The sequence below is a fragment of the Papaver somniferum genome, chromosome 4 (assembly GCF_003573695.1).
Source record: "Papaver somniferum cultivar HN1 chromosome 4, ASM357369v1, whole genome shotgun sequence".
Taxonomy (NCBI): Eukaryota; Viridiplantae; Streptophyta; class Magnoliopsida; order Ranunculales; family Papaveraceae; genus Papaver; species Papaver somniferum.
Window position 1 is genome coordinate 14864164 of NC_039361.1, and position 23144 is coordinate 14887307.

At 36.0% G+C, this 23144-nt stretch overlaps 2 protein-coding genes across 3 annotated transcripts; one reads left to right on the forward strand and one right to left on the reverse strand.

Annotated features, from left to right (window-relative positions):
- Positions 1-2995: 2995 nt before the first annotated feature.
- Positions 2996-6805, reverse strand: LOC113274799. 2 transcript variants are annotated; one of them, XM_026524189.1, is made up of 2 exons: positions 5148-6805; positions 2996-4419 (listed from the first exon to the last, which is right to left on the reverse strand). In XM_026524189.1, exon 1 carries the CDS (start codon positions 6274-6276, stop codon positions 5326-5328), a length of 951 nt encoding a protein of 316 aa, XP_026379974.1. In that variant the 5' UTR covers positions 6277-6805; the 3' UTR covers positions 2996-4419; positions 5148-5325. The 2 variants fall into 2 exon arrangements, with proteins under 2 accessions (XP_026379974.1, XP_026379973.1); XM_026524188.1 differs by having other exon boundaries at positions 4673-6805.
- Positions 6806-14653: 7848 nt separating this feature from the next.
- LOC113274800 (probable glutathione S-transferase parA) lies at positions 14654-15676 on the forward strand. The gene is made up of 2 exons (XM_026524190.1): positions 14654-15058; positions 15145-15676. Exons 1-2 carry the CDS (start codon positions 14744-14746, stop codon positions 15487-15489), a joined length of 660 nt encoding a protein of 219 aa, XP_026379975.1. The 5' UTR covers positions 14654-14743; the 3' UTR covers positions 15490-15676.
- Positions 15677-23144: the final 7468 nt, after the last annotated feature.

Sequence of the window (23144 nt, forward strand, 5' to 3'; positions counted from 1 at the left end):
TATTTCATGTCACAATAGAAATTTTGGTTAACATGGGTTACTTACTAATTGCAAGACAGATTTCAAGACAAGCCACTAAGCAAACTCAAGGTGATGAGATAAAATTTACACCCGGTAACAATATTTGTATTACTCCAATAAATATTTGAATTACAATGAAGATTTATAAGTGAATAAACTGATTTTAGACTAATGAGTCTATGACGTAGATTTTGGGGGTTGATCAAATTTTCGAATTGCTAAAAGACAAGTTTGGGTCCACAAAGTAGATATTGAGCCACGTGACGGATTTTTAATCACATGGAAAATTTGGACCAACTACGTATTTTGGATGACGAAATTGGTTAACCAAAAATTCTACTTCAACCATCATTTTAAACCGTGTAAAAACTGCACACTTATAAGCAAACCCAAAAATGGGACTCCCTGTTTTGTTTAGGAGGTGGGGTCCTTGGAATTATATCTGTGGGTAGTTTTTACGTGGTTCAAAATGAGTTCATATAAAATTGTTCTTGGTTCATATTAAATTTTTTTGGTAGATTTTGGTTAGATTGCAAAGATTTACGTAATACTCGTAAAATCTTGGTTTACAAGAAAAAAAGAGAGATTTTTTTCCCCAAGGTTATTATTAGGGCGTCACATTCCATTAGAGGGGCGTCATCTAATAGGACAAAAATGGGTCATCCAGAAGTAATATCAAAAATCTCTTATCTCAAATAATTTTGTAATGACCGAATAACCCTTTAGTTAATTTTAATTTTATGAGAATTTTAATCAAGTGCCACAACTGTTATATGTTCCGTTAAGGCCCACATGATTGGTCATTTATAGTTGACCTGGTCAATTTTTCATGATGCAATTACCTAATTATCCTTCCATTTGGCTATTATCTAATTCTCATTGAAGAGAAAATCAATTCTCTTCCTCTCTTGTTATCTTCTTCTTCACCTGCTCTTCATCTCTTTTCTTTTCTGATTTCAATACCAGAGAGTTGAACTTTAATTTGCACAAGAACTTTATAATTTAGTGAATTCAAGAGAGTGTTTATGAGATTGTAGAGCTGTTCTTTGTCAGAATTTATGTTAATTGAGGAACTGTAAATTAAGGTTAGGGTCTCTCTGAGAATCGAGGATGAAGATGATAATTTTGAGGCTTAGATCGAGAGAAGAGGAAGACAATCCAGTAATGATTGGTGGGAGTGAAGTTGATTTGAGAAAACAAACAAGTTAACCTCAAATTAAAGGTAAATCAAATATTCAATTTAGGGCTTATGATCTATTTTGGGTTAATATAAAATTGGTACTGTTATTAATCCGCAAATGATGAGTTTTCTGATGTGAGAACCATGAAAAGAAAATTAACATATTATAATGAGGATTAGAGAATTAGGGTTCATGAAATTGGAATAGGGAAAGAAGATAAACTACTGTTATAGATGTAATTAGGGGTTTTGAAGAATGGGTATGAATCAGAGATAGGGCTTGAACGTGATTTAGGTTTTTTTTCTTCAATTTTTGCTTTGTAGATTTCCATTCTTATCTCTAGCAGACAATTTAATTCTTTTTTTCCATAATTTTTCTCTGCTGATTTTGGAACTAAGGAATTGCTTTTGAAACATTGAGAAGTTTATGTTTGAATTGGCAGAACTTGATGTTGTTGTTGAGATAAGATTCAGTGCGATTTTGGGTCTTAAAAGAAATGATGTTTGCTGAGATAAACAGAGAACTTGATGTTGCTGAGATATGGTGTTGGTTCTGTGGCTAGTGGTTGTTCAATCTCGACACCAGATAAGAGATATCATAGGTGTTTTACAAGAGCAGAAAGAATTGTTGTTGGTTGAATATCAGGTGGTGGTTTGAGGTGTTATTTTCTCTGGAGAGTACAAATGGTATCGTTGAGTGGAAAACAGGGAAATGAGTTGAAAGATAATGCTGCGTAGGTGCTGGCTGTTATGGAGAATGAATAGATGAATGTTACGATGGAAATGTGCAGGGAAGAATAGCCTGAAACAGGATGTAGAATGACCAGAAAACAGTCTAATCTCTTAAAGATCGTTATGATAACTTGATTTAGCTCTGACTCACAACTTAACCGGCTAATGACTCGCTATGATGACTTGATTTAACTTAGTATAGTGAGACGATTTGCGGGCGTTTATGTCTTTTACTAAGCTGGATAACTGCCACCTATGCACTAACGGATGTCAACTGTTTTTTTGAAAAAAACGGGATGGAAAAGGTCAAATGTGTGGCACTAAATAAATTCTGAAAAAAAACAATGGCACTTTCTTGAACATGAAATTGAAAGTGTGGCACTTTATTAAAATCCCCTAATTTAATTTAATTTAATTTAATTAGATAATAATTAATTTCTACGGTTGGAATCGATCCAAACCTGGACGTAAAACCAATTTCTACGGTTGGAATCAATCAAAACCTGGACGTAAAATCAATTTCTACTGTTGGAATTAAAAGGAACCTGGACGTAAAATTGAAATTTACGGCTAGGTTGATGAAAGGAAAATTTAGTAAACTAAACCTAGACGTAAAATTGAAAATTACAGTTGGAATCCAACTAAACCTAGACGTAAAATTGAAAATTACGGTTGGAATTCAACTAAACTTGGACGTAAAATCACTTCTATGGTTGGAAATAAAAGAAAACTGGACGTAAAATCGGATTTTACGGTTGGAATTAAAAGAAACCTGGACTTAAAATTAGCTTCTACGGTTGGAAACTAATCCAAACCTGGACGTTAAACTACATGCAAATAAAATTTTACGGTTGAATTAATCCTAACCTGGACGTAAAATCACTTCTACGATTTTTAAGTTTTATTTTAGTTAAAGGGTAAACTAGACATTTTGTATATGAGTTTGGATATCTCATAACTATTTTTTTGGACATTAAGAATTCAAATAAAACCCCTCTTTTGGAGTGTGACGCCCCAGTAATTATTTTTTATTTTTTATTTTGCAGGAACCTCGAGTCTGAATGGGCATTGACTTACATATGTGGCAACTTTGAGGCCACAAAACAAATTTTAATTATTCAACAATTTCTGGGTCACACTAGTATATTCAGGATCGCGTTCGAAATTTGGAAAGATATGTAAAACTTTGGGTTGTGGGACACATTTCGGATAACTTATTTAAGGAGATTTATTTTTTATTTTTTGAAAGGCCAGACAACAACAAAAAGGAAAAAAAGAAAAGAAAACCAAATATCCTACAAGCAAAGAGAAGCTTCACTCTTAATGAGAAAAGCAATACACGAAGGAGTAAAAGATAACCACACATCGGAAGTGTGGGTAGACACATCATGCACTATTAAGGAGTAAACCCCATTATTGGCCTCATTTTTGACAAATCTAAACTCAACATAGTTGAATTTAGGAGACAATCTCCAATTCTGTTGACAGTGTATTGAATACGCCATGGAAAGGGAAGGTGTCTGTACTTCAATGCATTGATGGTATTCAATGCATCGCCTTCAATTACGATATCTCTGCACTCCTTATTGAGAGCTAGTTTTGCACCCAACAAGGCCTCATAAGTTTCTGCCTCAGCTGCCGTAGAGAAATTGAGAACTTTAGTTTGACACCCTTGAAAGCCTGCCATACTATCTCTCGCAATGGCGGTACACGCGTAGCCTTTGACTCCAGACACACCATCAATATTAATCTTAATTTTGTTGACTGATGGAGGCTCCCAAATATTTTTATGAGCCTCTAAAAACTCAGCTTCAATGGGTATCAACATGGATTCATCAGTGGGTACCTCAAGATTAAATCATTACATAGCCCATTTGATAATGGATTAAATAACAAACTTGCCCTTATTGAAGACTATATTATTTCTGGCCTTCCAAATTTCCCAAAACATATAAACACCCATCTTCATATTGCAGAAGTTTCCACCTTCATTGATCCATCTGGATATCAAATCTTTAACAATATCATTCGTCCTTAAACCAGTTCTAAGATTCATGAGAGAAGCAAAGAGAACAGCTTGCGTTGCTTGGCGGTGGAGAAATAAGTGATCAACTGTTTCTATCTTTTTATTGCACAGTCTACAGTCACCATTAACTACCCTGATATGTCTCAATAAATTTCCAGCAACAACTATCCCATTATTGAGAATCCTCCATATAAAAAGTTGAATCTTTGGGGAATATTTTTAACTTATTCCATAATCTCTTCCATGAAAATTCAGAAGTGGTAGAGGTAGAAGGTTGACTATCAGTTAAAGTTCTTATATAAGATTTGGCAGAGAACTTACCAGTAGGGTGGTGTATCCAAAGTAGCCTGTCCCTCGAGTTTGTCTCCGTTGAAGGCAGATGTATCTCCACAATCTTCTTGACTTCAGATAGCTAGGGTGAATAGCTGCTGCAGCTTTTCTTCTTTCCATCTATTTTCACCTGGGATAATCAGATCAGCCACCTTGGTTATGTTAGCTGGGACATTGGTGTTGCGCTCATGATCTTTCATTGGCAAATTTGGGATCCAAGGATCAGACCAAATATTAATATTGGACCAAATATAAGATGAGAAATAACAGGGCATTCTTGCACAACCTACATCCATTGTATAGGGCATTGTTTTCCATGGTTCTCATTAGCCAAGAAAGACCATGTGAACAAAAAATCAAAAAATAAGAAGACAAGGGACAACCTTGTCTCAACCCTCTTTCGTTAACAAAATATCCTCCGCCTGACCATTTACTACAATTGGAAAGAAGAAGTTGATATGCACTTCATGATGAGTTCATGGGTTTTGCCGACAATACCAAATCTTCTAAGGAAATGACTTAGGAATATCCAACTTATCTTGTCGTAAGCTTTACTGATATCAATTTTGAAAGCAAAGGATCCAATTATTGATCTAGAGTTGGACATGGAATGGAGAATTTCTCTGGCAGTCACACTGTTATGAACAATGAGTCTACCTGGGATGAATGCAGATTGAGATCTATCCACTAAGTCATTTAGATGAGATTTCAGGCGTTGAGCGATGATTTTAGTAATGACTTTATATTAAATGTTTGTGACAGCAATATGCCTATAATCTGAAGGAAGCTTATGATTTTTAATCTTGGAAATCAGGTCTGGAGGTAAAGTGGTAGTATCGAAACATTAAAGATGAGTACCATGTTAATCACATCATCACCAATGGATTCCCAGCATCTTTTGTAGAAGAGAGCTGGCATGCCGTCTTGACCAGGCGATTTTAAGATTTTCATCTTCTTTATAGTAGCCCAAACTTCCTCATTATTAGGCACCCTAGAGATATTTTTGCTATGGCAGATACCAATCTTTGTAGCAGCTTTAAATTTTTCGGAGTATGTCTTCATCTGGGTCTCTCTTGAAAAGATTGGTGAAGTGATTTACTAAGAAGTTTATCACCTCAGAAGTTTCAGTAATCCAATTACCTTCAGAAGACTTTATTGTTACAATCTGGTTCCTTCTCTTTCTTTGGATAACATAGAGGTGAAACACGTGAGTGTTTTTGTCTACATTGGGGATCCAATTCACCTTGCTCCCCTGCTCATAATATCTCTGATGCAAAAGATTTAAGTAATCAATTCTCTGGCACAGCTCTTTCTCCTCCTGTTTGGTGTCTCTTGTATGAGAATCCATTTGCACCCCGAGAAGTTGTTGCTTCGTTTCTTCAAAAACTCTAAAAATGTTTCCAATTTCTTTCCTACTCCATTTATTCAATTCTCTTCCCACATCATTAATTTTGTCAACAATACTCAGATTGTTTGAATCCCAAGAATTATGAACCAAATTATTAAACTCAGGATGATCAACCCAATAATATTCAAAATTGATGGAGAACTTCGTCTTCATGTTGTTAACTCTGTATGTATTGATCAGAATTGGTGCATGGTCACTTTTAAGTCTTGGAAGATGCATCACTCTATTATTTTGGAACATGAATAACCAATCTGGGGTGCAAATAGCTATGTCTAACCTCTCAAAAATCGGTTCATCCATAGTAGCTCCATTAGACCACATAAATGCCGGACCGATAAACCCCATACCTATCAGACTTCTACTATGAATAAAATTCTTGAACTCGCAATTTGCCGGATTAGATTTCTGACTCCCACCCTGCTTCTCTGTCAGGTTACTAATGGCATTCAGGTCCCCCACAATGCACAAGGGTTTAGGTATTTGAGCAGCATAATCCGATAAATTAACCCAAAATATGTTTCTAAGATGATGTTGGGGAGGGCCATAGACACACAGAAGATCCCAATCATTATTTATCATACTATGGATACGAAAATGAATCACATTTTAATCAGCCCTTAGCTCATCCAAATCAATATCATTATTCCAAAGAATCACGCATTAACACCACTTCTTCCTACCGTAGGAACATAATTAAACTTATAAAAACAGAGAGAATTACACAACTTCTGAGAATTTGACCCACCAATTAGAGTTTCAGTTAGAAAAGAAATTTGAGGGTTGCAAGACCTAAGAAACGCCTTCAAGTTACGGACTGTCGAGATGTTTTTCAATCCTCGATAGTTCCAAGAGAGCATTAACATCGATCATGTGGCTGGTTTTGTGGAAAGATTGATTGTGTAAACTTGTTAACTGGAATGTCAATGCCCATAGGATATGCTGATCTCTTCGAACCACCACTAACATAGCTTTCATGTGAATTCTCAGTTGATTTTCTAGCCGATCTTTTCCACCCTCCCTTCTTCTTAAAATTTGTAGACTGTAATAGATGAGACGATAATGAAAGCTCCTCTTCAGTATCAGAGGTTTTGAGGTTAGGTTTAGATTGGGTATAATGAAAGTTTCGGAAATTCAAATGGAGATGTGATAATTTAGGGATTGATAAATCTCCGGTTTTTGATGTGGACTGTTTTTCTGGTGGGTTTGGGTCACTAGTACCCAGGGATTCGTTCATACCGTCTTTGACTGCTTTTGAGAGGGGTAATCTTGACTGACTAACAAACTTTGATATGGATTCGTTCATACCATCTTTGACTGCTTTTGAGAGGCCAAGGACTTATCATTCATCCTACGAGTAATCTCCTCTATAGATAATGTATGATCTTCTTCCAATTTCTTTGACAAATGAGGGCATTGTTTCATCAAATGAAAGAAGAAACCACAATAGAAACACATTCTCTCGGTAGTTTTTCATATCTGAAAGTGAAGTATGCTAGGATAATTATCATATCTTTTGGAATGGGTCTTGTATGAAACTATGCTAGTTTTTCATACATGTGGATCAATGGGATTTGATGTACCTAAGTTCTTTGCAATATTAAACACTTTCTGGTCATTCATCTGATTTTGGGCTACTGCATCTGATTTCAGGTTAGGATGTAAATTATTTGCGAGGTGAATTTGGGTCAAAATGCAAAACTTTTAATCACCGGCGAATTGCGGGTCACAAGACAACATTTTTCCAACCATATAAACTTTTAGTCATTTATTAAGAAGAGAGTATTTGGGAACGTAAAGTTATATTTATACCGTATTTGTTAGGAGGGAATGGAATTCCATTATCATGTTTGGTGAATTGAAATAGAGAAGTGATGGAAATAAGATTCCCCAATAAAGGAAAACCCAAACCCGGTAGTGGTCTTAGATTTTCCCCTTATCAGGAAATATGATTCATGTGAATGATATTCTCCTCCCACCATCTAAATACGCTGATAGAGCCGCAATTTTAGGTATTTTGATGACAATTATGATAACTATAGTAGATATTAGATCGCGAATGAAAAATTTCGAGCCAATATATATTTGCGTCATGAGTGATTCTTAAGTTGAGACGCAGATTCTGGATCAAAAGGTAACATGGATCACGGGAGAACGTTTGTGTCTTGAGGCAAGATTTGATCATAAGGTACATTTTAAGTCACTTGGAAACTATTTTTGCTTAGAGCAAGCACTATGGTACATATTTTCTTGGCTGAAAATGAGAAGTGTAGATTATCCAAGAAAAGAAAAAACAACATTGCTCTTGGATGCTTCAAAAAAAAAAAAAAAAATAGAAACCTATTATAGGGGCTCCAAGGAAAAAGTTTTGAGGGCTCCGAAGAATTCTAATGTCTTAAAAGATGATAAAGGGAGACCTAAACCATATTCGAAAATACCAAAATATCCTTCATCCCTTAAATACCAAAACCTAAACCAAAATCAGTTTCTATTCATCTCCTCTCCATCACCTCCATCGCCTCTCCAACTCCTCCATCACCTCCATCGTCTTTTTTCGATTAATCGTCGATTCTCAATATTATTCATCGTCGATTAAAACTTCTATAAAGATTATGGGATGGACAAACGATCCTAAGAGAAATAAGAAACCAAAATAAGTGAATCAATCACATGCAACACCAAATGAGGAATTAGATGAAGACGAAGAATTGAACAATCAAAAATCTCAAACACCCGCAATGACATCAATAATGTAAGAATTAAAAAACCCATCTTCTTTCATTGGTTTTTGTTACATGAATAGGTAGATTGGATCGAATTAGGTTAAGAAAAAAAACGGTTTCAGAACTGCCTACGGTTTGGAGTTCTTAGTTTCCAAATCGTACGTAGTGCATACGGTTTGAAAAAAGTAAACTTCCAAATCGTATGCTTAACTGCTTCTGCGTTCGGTTTGAAAACCAAATTGTATGTTAATCTTTAAGAAAAAATTGAAAACCTGGATTCCAAACTGTAGGTAGTAACTTCCAAACCGTAGGGTCAACTGGGTTTACGTACGGTTTGGTTTTCAAACCGTAGGGTCAACTGGGTGTTCAAACCGTATGCTTGACTGAGTTTGCGTACGGTTTGGTTTTCAAACCGTAGGTTTTACTGAGTTTTCAGTTTTCAGCTTTGTTTACTTGTATGTATTAAACATAGTTGTTGACAATTTTAGGAATCAACAACCAAAGGCTAAGGACAAGGATAAGGGAAAGAAGAAGAGATCCCAAGAACTAACACCAAATCATCAGCGGACTCTAACGCCTCGTAACAAGATTCAATTGGGTGCTCAACAAAGTAACAAAGGTATCGTCATTAGTGGACTAAGAGAACAAGTGACTGAACCTGCACTTGCGGTTGCTCAACAAAGCAATCCTGAAATTGAAGAACAAAGTGATCTTCCACCTACAAATGATGACGAAGGCAAAGGAAAGAAGAAGTATAAATCTCCACCTTCAGCAAAAGAAGTGATCGAGGCTATGGTGTTAATGCCGCCCAAGGCGGACGGAAGTGCTTCAGGGTTTTCCTAGAGATGGGGGAGAAGTCTTATTTAGTTATGAAACTTCATGGGCTGCAAGAGTTTGTGCAGCAGGGGTAAATATTTTTCTTTGACTTTGTCGATTCTCAATTTTTTTTACCATTATTTAATCTTTCTTTAACAATTTTATGTTTTGTATAGGATCATACAAAAGCGGTTCCTAAACTGAAGCATCAAACAACTCAATATTGGCCATTGGATGATGAATGTGATGCTATTAAAGCCTTGGTAGAAGGTTCGGGTTTATGGTATGCATTTGAGTATTCGCAAAAGGACTTCGATGTTGTCACTTTTTCTGGATTCAAAGAAAGGTTTTGGGCCCAAACCACCACCTTTCATCTCCCGTTCAGCGAGATGACCATCACCCCTGACGATGTTAATCAAATTACTGGGCTTCCCGTGGAAGGTAAAGTTGTTTTTCAAGGTTTTAACGACTCAATGCCTTTTGACAAGATTTGTGACTTGGTTAAAGATTGTCTTGGGTGGGACAAAGAAATGGCGGAAGAGCAGTTTGAACTTGTCGCTGGAAATCGGACAAGAATGGTGGAACAGTTTATTATGAAAGCATTGACATCAATCTTTACTATTACTACCACGACGACAGTATTGGTGAACTAAAGCGTCTACCCGTTGGACATGTATCTATTTCGGGATTTCACCAAAATGTATCTTGAGATGGTACAGACTTTTGAGATTCCTTGGGAGGTAGGGGTGTGTAACGGACGGACGGTTGCGGATTAGGGGTCACCCGTAACCGAACCGTCAAAGTTGCGGATTTGTAAAATTGAACCGTGACCGGCCCAATCACCCGCGGATTTAACCTTTGCGGATCCGCGGATTGTACGGGCCGGTTGCGGATTAACCGCGGATTTGACTTAGTTTTGATTGTACTTGTTGGGCCTAAATTCAGTTAGTGTCTTAACTTAGTTTTGATTGTATTCAGTTAGTTAACTTAGTTTTGATTCTATTTGTTGGGCCTAAACTCAGTTAGTGTTTTAAGGACTTTACTTCTTTCTCTTTGGGCCTAAATTCATTTAGTTAACTAAGTGATCAAAGAACTTCACTTCTTTCTCTTTGGGCCTAGGTTCATACTCAGGTAAGAAAACTTTGCTTCTTTCTACGGTTGCGGTAATCCGCGGTTTTCAAATGACAACCGCAACCGCAACCGCATCCGCATGCGGATTTGAGAATCCCACCCGTGTCCGGCCCATACGTCTTGCGGTTTGGGTGAAATCCGCAATTTTGCGGACGAATACGGGTTAAATCCGCGGTTCCGGTTTTTATGCTCACCCCTATTGGGAGGAAGCCAAGATGGCAGCAGCTGCTAATGGAGCTCAATAAAATTGATGGAGCCCGTTAATCAAGTCCGATAAAGCCCGTTCAAAAAAAATTCCAAAAGTTTCCAGAAGTCTTATTGCCCGAGTTGCTTGCACATGAAATTTGTATCAGAATTAGGCTTACCTACATTCTATAAATACACTAATCCTACATCCAAAGGAGATATGAAATCCTAGGTTAACTAACCAAACACAATTATTGTAAACCTCATATCAATAATATCTCTCTCTATGAGAGCCCTCCGTGGATGTAGGAAACACTTGCCGAACCACATTAAATCTTTTGTCTCCTCTATTTATTTTTTTCTAACCCTAATAACATAATCATCACCAAATCATCGTGTTTAGTGCCTAAAAGTAATTTAGGATATCCGAGTGTTTGAGGTTTACTTCGACATCCTCGCATATTAAACCTTGTAGCATCTTAATCCTAGTCTTCTTAATTTTGTTAACTTGGTGAAATATATATTTGTTTTCGAGTTTGCCATAAAAAATTTAACAAACCACTAATCATATGCTAACCAGGAAATGTGACAGTCGGAAATGGCTGACCGTCACATATATGTTCCATTCCACTTAAAAAGAGCTCGATTTGTATGCACTTCAAACACCACCGTCATCTATCACTTCACATGATGAAACCCGCTATCTAAAAAAATCGACTAAGAGCAACTGCAGTCGTGCGATCAAAACCAAAGACCAAAGATAAAAAAAAACAACCAAATTTGAGTTTAGTCCGTGGTGTTATACTAGGATGGAAGAGTAAATTTGGTCAGGATCACATATAATGTTCGCCCCATCACAAGGATCACATATAATGTCCGCCCCATTTGGTCAGGATCACATATAATGTCCGCCCATCACAAGGATCACATATAATGTCCGCCCCATCACAAGGGTCACTTTATACGTTCGCCCCATCACAAGATCACTTTATACGTTCACCCCATCACATGATCACTTTATACATTCGCTCGATTATATTTGGGTTTGGTCTTGGTCCCAGACCAAATATAGTCTGGATTTTGGTTTTGGTCCAGCTTTTACTCGATAGTCTGTCCCGTTGTGTCTCGTTTCTTGACCAAATATGTAGGTTTGATCGTCCATTGTGGATGTTCTAATAGAGAAAATGCTAATGGGATACCATTTTGCTTGGGAGTGCACCAACCCAAAGACAATTGGATTTTTGTCTTGTTTGTATATTGATATACGCCCCCAAACAAAACGGTGCCCCCATTAGCAGTCTCCTAAAAGAGGGGAGCTTTTGAAAACGAAGATAATAAGAAGCCTAATGCTAATGGGGTACCATTCTGTGGCTTCGTATTGCTGGTATGGTTTGTGTGAGAAGCTTTCAGTGGATGTCGACTTCATCGTTCCGGATCTGTGATCAAATCCAAGCATCAACTTCTGTGTTAGTTCTATCATCAGATCCACTAAATCTGAGGAGACTTGCTTTAGTTTCTCGTTTTGGTGGTAATCTGATTCTATCTTTAATTTGCTTTCTTATGTTAGGATGCTTAACAAATTGGGATTTTCTTAGATCTCGTTTTAGATCGGCAGTAAGTTCGGGTCACTATCTGTTCAGCAACCCCAATTTTGGTGATGATCTTTTCCGGCAGATACGAAAATTCCGACGATTTATCCGGCGAGTTATATGTTTTCCAACCGGTACAGATTCTAGAATTCTAGGATTGAATAAGTCATTTTTGGAAGGTCATGATGTTCAGAAAAAATTAAAAATTGGTTCTAGGATTGTGGACCATGCTTTAACTATTCAAGCTCTCCCGTATGTAAGCGGGTGTTGCTGTTACTACTAGTCTCGCTCGTGTTTAATCGGGCGTTACTACTACTTGTTATTTTGTGATTCTGGTATACGCGATTCTGTAAGCGGGTGTTGCTGTATACGCGATTCTGTTAACCGAGATTTTATTACTGGAGAGGTGCTATTCGATCCTGTTTGAAAGTGGGTTACAGTCAGTTCTGTTGTATTTTACTTTGTGTGATCATGTAACTTCAGGTTAATTACCTGCTTTATCTATTAAAAAAAAAGATATCCCCGATATTAAATCAACAATTCTACGTCCATTTTGAATTGGCCACCGTGGATTATCCCACATGACACAGTCACAGTAGGTCACCCTATATTTTAGCAGGGGCGATTATTTAGGGTTGGATGGGACACAAAAGCTCACGGTGCCCTCTTTGTGGATGGTGGGTTTCTATGTCCTCTATGAGCATTTTTTTTTTGCACCGGAAGTCAAGTGATACCATGTTCCTTGTTAAAAGAAAGAAGCTTATTATTGGGACGTCAAGTCAAGTGGTACCATGTTCCTTGTTAAAAGAAAGAAGCCTATTATTGGGACGTCACATTTTAATAGAGGGATGTCATTTAATAGGACAAAACAAGTCATCTATAAGTAATTTTAAAAATCTTTATCTAAAATAATTTTATAAGGACCAAACAACCCTCACTTAATAGTTTGAAACATTTAATTAAATTAGCTAATTTTATTAGATTAGATTGGCGATTTTCATTTATAGTTAGAGATAGAAAATTAGTTTTAGTGTTTTTGATTATTTGAAAGAAGACAGGTAGAAGAAAAATAGTTTTATTTTCTTTTTTTTGAAAAACCTTAAATTTTGATTCACTTTTAGGTGAATCTTATAAGAAGAAATCAAGTTCGTTAAAATACGTTAAAAAGGCTGGATATTTTAGCTTTTCAGACAAAGTTACGGTTAGATGAGGATGAATTCCTAACCGTAAGGAAACCTAAATTAAAAAAAAAAAAAACCAGTTACGGTTGGAAATAGAAAAAACCAACCGTAAATTTGCTTACGTCCAGATTCGGTTGTTATATTTACCAACCGTAAAAATTTATCTATGCATTTGAGAATTTTTCTTTCCCCCAAATCCAGCGTCCATATATATCCGGGAGTATAGTTATACCGATTTCTAAAATTAAGACAAAATAATACGTTTTTAATTTAGGGTAAATGTGTTTAGCAGTTGATATGGTTGAGCAACTTTTTTGGTCCCGCGGATCTTCGTCAAATATCTCAAACAAATCTGTTTGTTAATGATTATTTGATGGCATTAATTACTTTCCTGTTTTCCTAAACAATACCAAAACTTTTTTGATTCATTCCTTTAAGAAATGTTAACGAATCTGAAAACCCAAATGCAAATGATTTTTTACGTTTGGTTTAATTAGTTAAAAATAAAAAAAATCCAACCGTAAGAAAAAAAATTCTAACTTATGATTTTTACGGTTAGGTTTTATATGAGTCGAACCCAACTGTAAAACAGTTACAGTTCAGTTTTTTTAGATAAAACCGTAACTAGTTCTGAAACCTAATTTTTTCTATTTTTCAATGAATCTAGCCATTTCAAACGTAATTTGTTTGTTGATTACCATTACTTCTATTATATGCTTCTTCCATGTTTAATAGAGAATTCAATCGACGATTATAATTTTTCCGAATCGTCGATTGATCGAAGACGGTGAAATGATTTTGATTAAAAGAAAAGGAAAAAAATTACTGTTGATGAAGGAGAGGAAATTAAGAAGAAGAAGAGATTTTTCAATTAGAATTAGGTTTTGATTTTAGTTTTTAGGTTTTTATTTTAGTGGAAGAGTATTTTAGACATTTGGTATTGAATCAAGATTATCCCGTAACCAATTTTTTGTTTAAGTGAAGCCCCTCTATTAAAATGTGACCCCCAAATAATAAGGTTCTTAAAAAAAAAAAAAAAAACAATAGGCAAGCACGGAAATTTTGATTTTTTTCTTCTGTGATTTTGATTGTTAGGTGAAGATTTTATATACCCAAAGTTGTTGCCTTTGGACCATTTACCCGATTAACCTATCAAGTCCCACCAAATGACCCAAACACGTCTGAAGATGACGGGAGCAATGACATACGCGGTCTTTTTAATTTATTTTATTTATTTGTGGATAAAACAACAATGACGTATGTGATGATTAGTATCACTAGATTTTCAGTACCTCAAACTCAAAGTCCACTATAAAATGTTGTTCACTCCCACATAACAGAACCACAAATCCTCTTCCCTAATTTGCTTTCTGTTTTCTATCATTTTTGAGCTTATTATTTTCAATCAAAATCTACACAAACAATGGCAGATGAAGTAGTTCTCTTGGATTTCTGGCCAAGTATGTTTGGAATGAGGGTGAAAGTAGCTTTGGCTTTAAAGGGTATCAAATATGAATACAAGGAAGAAAATCTGAGCGATAAAAGTCCTCTACTTTTGAAGATGAATCCAATCCATAAGAAAATCCCTGTTTTGATTCACAATGGAACACCCATTTCTGAATCACTCATCATTGTTGAATATATTGATGAAGTTTGGAATGAGAAATCTCCTCTTTTACCAACTGATCCTTACCAGAAATCCCAAGCTAAGTTTTGGGCTGATTATGTTGACAAAAAGGTAAGACTATTGTGAGTTGAATTTGTTCAATCGTTTTACTGTTTATGCATGAACTGTCATATTAGTTTCAATCTTTTTGACTGCAGGTTTATGCTGGTGGAAGGATGATATGGACAAGCAAAGGAGAAGAGCAAGAAAAGGCTAAGAAGGAATATATTGAGATTTTGAAGGTATTGGAAGGAGAGCTTGGAGAGAAACCATACTTTGGTGGTGACAAAATTGGGTTTGTAGATGTGGCTTTGATTCCTTTCTATACCTGGTTTTATGCTTATGAGAAATGTGGAAATTTTAGCATAGAAGAAGAATGTCCAAAGATTGTTTCTTGGGCTAAGAAGTGCTTGGAAATGGAGAGTGTTTCTCAGTCACTTTCTGATTCAGAAAAGATTTATGGATTTGTTCTCGCATATCAAAAGAGGCTTGGAATTGCATAAGTTCATCCTGAAAGCTCTAACGGTCTCGATAGGTCTGGTCTGTCTTATCACGGGGATGTAAGATGACGGACCAAGACTAAGAATAAGAATATTGCTTTTGGAATTTATAGTAGAGCGATGCAAATGTTTTAATTTTTCTTGTACTTCTGTTTTTCCTTTCAATAAAATTTTACCTCTTTAAATATTATTTCGTTGGGAGAGAAGACTACGTCTAAGTGATCCATATCAATGGGGATTCCAGAGCTGAATTGTTACTCCATTAATCCCCGTATCCCAGTGTTGGGTTTGCGAAAAAGATCTATTGCTTTAGTTTAAGTCTTATGGGGTGCTAGTCTAGCATCTAAATTAACAATCCACGTCAGCTAGCATAACCACCTAAGTCTTATGGGAGTGCTAATCTAGCATGCTAGTCGCTGAAACAAAACATCTCCAAGCGCCGAACCATTCAGCGTTTTCACTTTTCGCTGAACCATCCCGCGCTTGACCAGTCAACTTGGTCAAAGCGCTAAATCATTCCGTGCCTAGCGCTGCACCATTCAGCATTACATAAATCGATCTAACCCAACAGAATGTCGATCTTCTTCTTCTTCCCATTTCATTTCTTCCTCACCCCAAAACCCTCCGAAAATGCATGTTGTAGGTCAATATTTCTAGGGATTTTCGTCTCAATTCGCTCCGTGGGTTTGAACATCAACACGATTCGAATCATTTGAGATTGGTTTGGAGCGAATTCGTCCACGAAATCGATTTGGGTAAGATTTTGAAACTTTTTTTTTTCCGATGATCATGATTTTTTGATGAAATTGATATGTTTAGATGATTGTTATTTGTTATTTAGATGATTTAGATGATATTTTTAGTATTGTGTGATTTTTTTTTGTGATGAAATTTGATTTTGGGGATTAAATTGAATTTTTGTGATGAAGATGAATGATAATTTGTATGAGAGATTACATGATTATGATGAAAATGATACTTGTAGTATTTTTGATGAGATAAATTTGTATGATTATGATGAAAATGATAAAATGTGGTTGATTTTTTTTTTGTTTTTTTTTTATTGATTGTAGTATGAATATGGAAGAACATTTAGATGCTTTGGAAATAGTATCGGCAAAGGGAGATAGGCATGTATCTAATAATTTGAGTGATAGTCGGACTATAAACTTTAGAGGTAGTTTTAATGATGTTGAAACGTTATACCAAATTGTAGTGAAAGATAATCCGATAACACGAAGATACTGTGATAATTGTGGGTTTTCATCTGTCTTTGAATTTAGTTTTTCCAATGCGAATAGAGGTTTAGTTGAAGTCATAGCTGAGAGATGGCGGAAAAAAATCAAGAGCTTCCATTTTAGAGAATTTGAGCTTGGCATCCTTCCTTTAGATTGGTATATGTTAACGGGAATTCCCATTGGTAACCCTACGAAACAACAAGTAGTTATGCCGGCATTGGATCAGTGCTTCAGTTATATGTCACAACAATATGAATTCTACAATGGAGCTCATCAAGTAGTACCGAGGGAGTCAAGGCGCATTTATGCCTCAAGTTCATGTTCCTCATCTGGCAGATCTTCTTCTTCAATACCATATGTCTATTCCTCACAACCAATCAATCAAGATGATCTCACATTGAGTGGTTTATTTAACCAATAGCCTTCAACTCAAGGATGTTACCATCCTAGGTGTGACTATTGAGCAACTACATCACACAATCAACAACAACCTCACCAAAGCAATGAATTTACCGATGCGTTGGAACCTAACATTGTTTATGATACTCAATGCACCTAATCAACCCGTAGCTACTTTGAGTGAATGAAATTACTTGTAGTGTTTTATGAAAAACATATGGATTGTTATTTTTTTTTTATGGAATGTTTATGAAGTGTTTTAAGTACTAATTTTCTCTTTTTTATGGAGTGTTTATGAAAACATATGGATTGTTATTTCTTTTTTATGGAGTGTTTGAAGTACTATTTTTCTCTCTATTTTATGGACTGTCTTAATTTTGTTATATTAGGTATATTATGCAAGGAGCTTTGAGAGGAATTTTGTTCGGTCCTCCAGATGATGATGATGATACTGAGCAAAATGTTATAGTAGTGGCTACGCTTTTGGATTCACAGAGGAGGCAAGGACTACATCAACCCATCCCAAATGAAATCAAGGAATGTAAGAAGGTGCACAGACACCGTGTAGATGCCGATGCAAGGATGATGCATCAATACTTCAACTTCAGGTGCACATATGGGCCAAAGAAATTCAAAGGTCGGTTAGCTTTGCCTCGTCCCCTTTTTCTGAGAATTTTAGAGCAAGTTTGTGATTATGACCATGATTTTCGTCAAAAAACCGATGCTTGCGGTATTCCTGGCCATTCTATTATATATGAAAATGGTTGCCGTGATGAAACATTTTTCCAATGGAATTGCACCAGATTCTCTAGATTATTACACACAAATGGCAGCATGGACTATCTACTTTTATTCTAAGAAGTTTATGGATGCAATTTTTTGGATCTATAATGGTCTATACATGCTACCGCTCAAGATACTGAGAGGATTTTGGCAGAGAATGAAGCTCGTGGGTTTCCTAGGATGCTTGGTAGTGTGGATTGTTTTCATTGGGCATGGAGAGCATGTCCTATGGATCAGGCAGGATCCCACTTGGGCTATAAGTCAATTCCCACGGTTGTTCTACAGGCGGTAGCTTCATATGATAGATGGATATGGCATTCCTATTTTGGGTTGGGTGGACAGAATAATGATTGTAATGTCTTGCATGCTTCGGGTTTGTTCGATTAAGAACTTTATGGTGTAGAACCTCCTTTTCATTATCAAATCAATGGAAAAAACTACAATACGGGGTACTACCTAGGAGAAGGATCATATCCTATGTATGGTTGTCTTGTGAAAGCATACAAACCCGCCTCAAACAATGCGGAAAGTCTTTTCAATCAATATCAAGAAGCAAAAAGGAAAAACATTGAACGTGTATTTGGTGGTCTAAAGGGTAAGTGAAACCATGTCGTTATTATAAAAAATCGGACATGAAGGAAATTATGAGGGGGTGTTTGATAATGCACCATATGTGTGTTGAGATGGAATATCGCAATGAGGATTGGGGGATGATCACGGGACAAGAACCTCAACCGCCAATTCAAGGAAATATAAGGCTACCTCCTCAAGTATTGTACAATCTGGCGCGTTGGGCGGAACTTCCCGAAGAACTCACTACACACATTTGGCTACGACATGGAGATGGTTTGAGATATGGAGATATTCCGAACCTAGTGATGGATGATGCCTTACCGGAAGTTCATGAGGGTACAACCGACGTGGATACCGATGAAGACCAATATGACCCTCAAGGAGATGGAGGATTTTATGAGAATGGAGAGTAAATTTCATATTCACCAATTTATTTAACCATAAATACTCTTTTTTTTTTTTTTTCATTCAAGCACGTTTTCATTAAGTAGACATTTTAATTAGTTCTTGTAAACTCCATAGTACTCTTTTTTTCATTTAAGTACGTTTACAATTACATTACATATTTAGCTAGAACTTCATAATACTTCTTCATGTATATACTTCATTCAAATAAACTTCGAGCTCCATCAAATATCCCCAAAGCTGTGATATGAATGAGTGGCATTCTATGATCCTTTTGGTATAAATTCAAAGTATTTTCACGATTACTATTTGACCTCCTTAATACAATGTGAAAACGCTTGCAATTACGCTTGATGCTTGCTAACCGAATTTGTAGTTGTTTTTTTCATCTTCTATTATCATTTCCATTGATTCTCACAAATTCTTCAACAACTTGTTCCCAAAAGGTGTTGGTTGTTAGAGACTCGTCGAAAGGATTTGGGTTGTTAATTTTGCAAAAACTTCTCACCAAATCATTGTCTTCGGCGATTGAGAATGCAACCATGCTTGAATTTTGAATTAAGAATTTAGGAGTAGAAGAAGAGAGTGAAACTTCACAAGTTTGGGGCGGGATTTTGAGTTCATGTGTTGAGTTTATATAGAGAAGAAATGATATGATTTTGGGCTGGGATATGTAGCCGTTACGCAAGCGCTGAACCAAACAGTGTCCAGCGCTGAACCATCCAGCGCTATGCCCTATCAGCCGTTATATCAAAAACTAGATGTTACTCTCAACAACTAATTTTTGATCTAACGACTGATAGGACATGGCGCTGGATGGTACAGCGCTGGAATCTGTACAGTTTTGCTCTGGACGTTGTACCATTCAGCGCTTCTCTTTTCATCCATCAGATCAAGATGACCATTGCATTTTCAAAGACTCAGATTTAGTAGCCGTTTGAAACCTCAAAATCTATATTTTCAGGCTTCCCTATAAATAGAAAACTACTTCTCCTTCATCCCTCACACCAAAATCAATTGATTCTCTTCTTCATTGATTTTCTTCTTCTTCTTCTACAATTTTGTTCATACAAAATATGGCACACTTTCAAACAAAAGAGGATGATGCACTAATTCTCTCTTGGATTATAGCAAGTAACGATTCGATTAGAGGAAAAGATCAAAAAGGTACACAACTTTGGAAGAGAATTATGCAAGAGTACGTTAAAAGATGGTCGTAAGGTAAGGATAGGGAAAAACGGCATTGCAATCAAGATGTAACACGTTGAAAGGCGAAGTGAGGAAATATATTTCATTCATAAGACCTTACTTACGCAATAAATCTTCGGGATTGAATGAACAAGATTATGTAAGTACCGTAAAAAAAATTGATGTTTTTTTTTCTTCCAAATATATTTCATTCATAAGACACTAATACATTTTTTTCATTTTTTTCCACGGTACCGCCTTGGAAGACAAAATTATGAAGCAACAGGGGGTAAACGTTGGATACATGAATCGCTTTTCCAGCTCCTGAAGACCTATCAACCAGATTACAATCCAGAGGTGAATAATGATGATGGACCTAGTCAAGCAACTCAACCTACTCAAGCAACTCAACCTAGTACTTCCGCTCCAGTAACTATGGATGAAGATTTGGAGGATGTGGAAAGGTTTGGTAGCTCACCATCAACCAAAGGTTCTGATACCTCAGACATATCACGTAGAAGACGCTATTTTGAACAAACGGATGATATTAGAAGTTCAGGGAGAGATGCTTCAAAAAGAAGGGCTCATGAGGCTAAAGCATCGGAGAGAGTGGATGATAAAATGGACAACCTCATACAACTTCTTGAAAATGCACAAGCACAAAGGGTTTCAAAGTATGAAGCGTAGGAAGAGTTCCTTAAGAAAAATATGGAAAACACTACAATCTTGGCACAAACCCAACAAAGAGCATCGAACTTAAAGATCCTACGCAAAATTTGAATGAAGTACAAGAATGGGAGATACCCCTTTACAAGAAATGGAGGAATGAGATTTTGGTTCGTAATGGCTTAGACCAATCCCCTAAATTGATTTATGAGTGATAATTTAAGTTATTAGAAGTTCATTTTTAACTTTGCATTAGAAGTTAATTTAAAAGTAGCATTTCAATTTCAATGTACTTTTTTAATTTTTAATTTTTAGAAGTAGAATTTTAATTTTAATGTACTTTTTTAATTTTTATAAGTAGAATTTTAATTTCAATGTAATTTTTAATTTCAAAAAAAAAATGTAACATTGTTTTGCAATGTAATGAAAAAATTTCTTAGTTTGCCAAATTTTAAAATTTTGAAACAAACAACCGTTGGAACAAATTTTCAAACTTTTCAAAATTCAAAATTTGAAAACATACATGTCTGGTGGTGTAACATGAGTGTGAGAAAACAAAGAATGAAAACAGTATAAAATTTAACTACTGAACTACTGATGGAGTAAAAAAAGTAAAAAAAAAAAAAAAAGTCAAGCGCTGAACGATATAGCGCCAACTTGGGGCGCGTTTCCATTCAGCGCTAGAGCTTGGCGCTGAACCATTCAACGTAGATGCTTCGAATATTCTTCCTGGCGCTGTTTCATTCTGCGAAAAGGTAGTTTTCTCAGCGCTGAATCATTCAGCGAAAATATCTAACTGCTAATTCACATGCTAGCAACTGGTAGGAGAGAGAACTAGTGTTACCTTTTTTCCACACTTTTTTTTGAATTGCAACATTTGGGTACCAATCTAGCCTCTCCAATCTAGCCCATAAAACTTAGCCTTACCACTATTAAGATCAATCACTGCATGGATTAGATATTCCGAGTGAGTAAGACAAAGTGCCCAAACAGCAAAAAGTTCAAAAGCTGACATACCAATGATTACACCAAACAGCCAGATGAAAAAGACTCGACACAGTATCATTCGAGACCACAGTCCACTTTCACAACTGACTAGTCTGACTTGCTGATATTAGAAAAGATAGCTACTGGCTGTCATGTGTATATGTTTGTGCACAAGAAAATCCATATGCTACCGACTAGTGAATACTACGTACTGTTCGTAGTTTTGTCGGCGTTAAACGAATTATATGCATATTTACGTAACTACTGAAGCAGACGGTCTGGATAATATTTTGTCACATCATCATTAAACTAAATTATCGTTTTCGATCACATTTTATATTTTTAAAACAGAACTAGTCATAAAAATCAAGGTTATCAAACTTGTGGTACAAAAACACCGTTTAAATTTTGGGATCCATTAAAACTCCATCTTAAACAAAATTGATACAAAAACTCCAAATATTTAAAGATTGATACAAAAACCCCAAATTTCAAAATTAGTTTCATCACAATATGATTTCATCAAATTCTATGATGTTTCCTCAAATTTGTTTCATCAAATTCTTTGAGGTTTTTGTGTTACTTTTGTTTTTTTGGGTTTTAGTGTTACTTTTGTTTTGATGAGTTTTTTATGGATGGATAATGACATATTTGGAGTTATAACTCGCGGACCGTTTTTAAAATCTTATATGCACCATGACTACATGACTGTTTTTTTTTACCAAGTTTGTTTTCCTTCCTAATATGGACAATGCGGGACTCGTAAGACACGGATACTTCTATTGCATACAGTGGGTTTTAAAACCTGACCCGTATTGTCGTGCATATGGCCAAGTGTTCAAATCTTGTTCTTCTATATCTTAACTGTCCACTTTACCCTCACTAACAACAACTTCTTATTCTCGATCTACCTCGGACTTTCCTCTATATAAAGAAGATTTTCGTCTCATACTTGTTCAGTTTGAGAAGGAGGCTAGGGTATGGAAATAGATCATTATGATGTTCTAGGGTTACCATCAGGTGAAAAGGGAGCAAAATTAACGAATGCAGACATTAAAAAATCTTATAAAACCAAAGCCCTAGAATTACATCCAGACAAAAGTCCTGATGATCCTAATGCAAATATCAATTTTCAAAAACTTCAATCATCGTACGATATTCTTAAAGATGAAATAATACGTAAGCGCTACGATGATCTATTGCGTTCCCGTGTTCAACGCCGACGTTAATGCAAGATGAAACTTAGCTTATATAAAGACAACTCTCTTTATTGATGTTTAGAAAATCTCTCAAAACTAAACACAAGCTCTAATCTTGCTCATATGATCAACCACAACTTTGGTGAGCATATATATATAGAACTATGAATTCCTTTTCCTAGTCCTATTACCTTATTACATGTCTTTCCTTTTCTTAGAA

Bases quoted from the DNA above. Each gene is read 5' to 3' on its own strand.
- LOC113274799 (XM_026524189.1), bottom strand. From the start codon at position 6,276: ATGATAAATAATGATTGGGATCTTCTGTGTGTCTATGGCCCTCCCCAA.
- LOC113274800 (XM_026524190.1), top strand. From the start codon at position 14,744: ATGGCAGATGAAGTAGTTCTCTTGGATTTCTGGCCAAGTATGTTTGGA. The intron at 15,059-15,144 runs GTAAGACTATTG...TTTTGACTGCAG, and splicing joins CTGATTATGTTGACAAAAAG to GTTTATGCTGGTGGAAGGAT.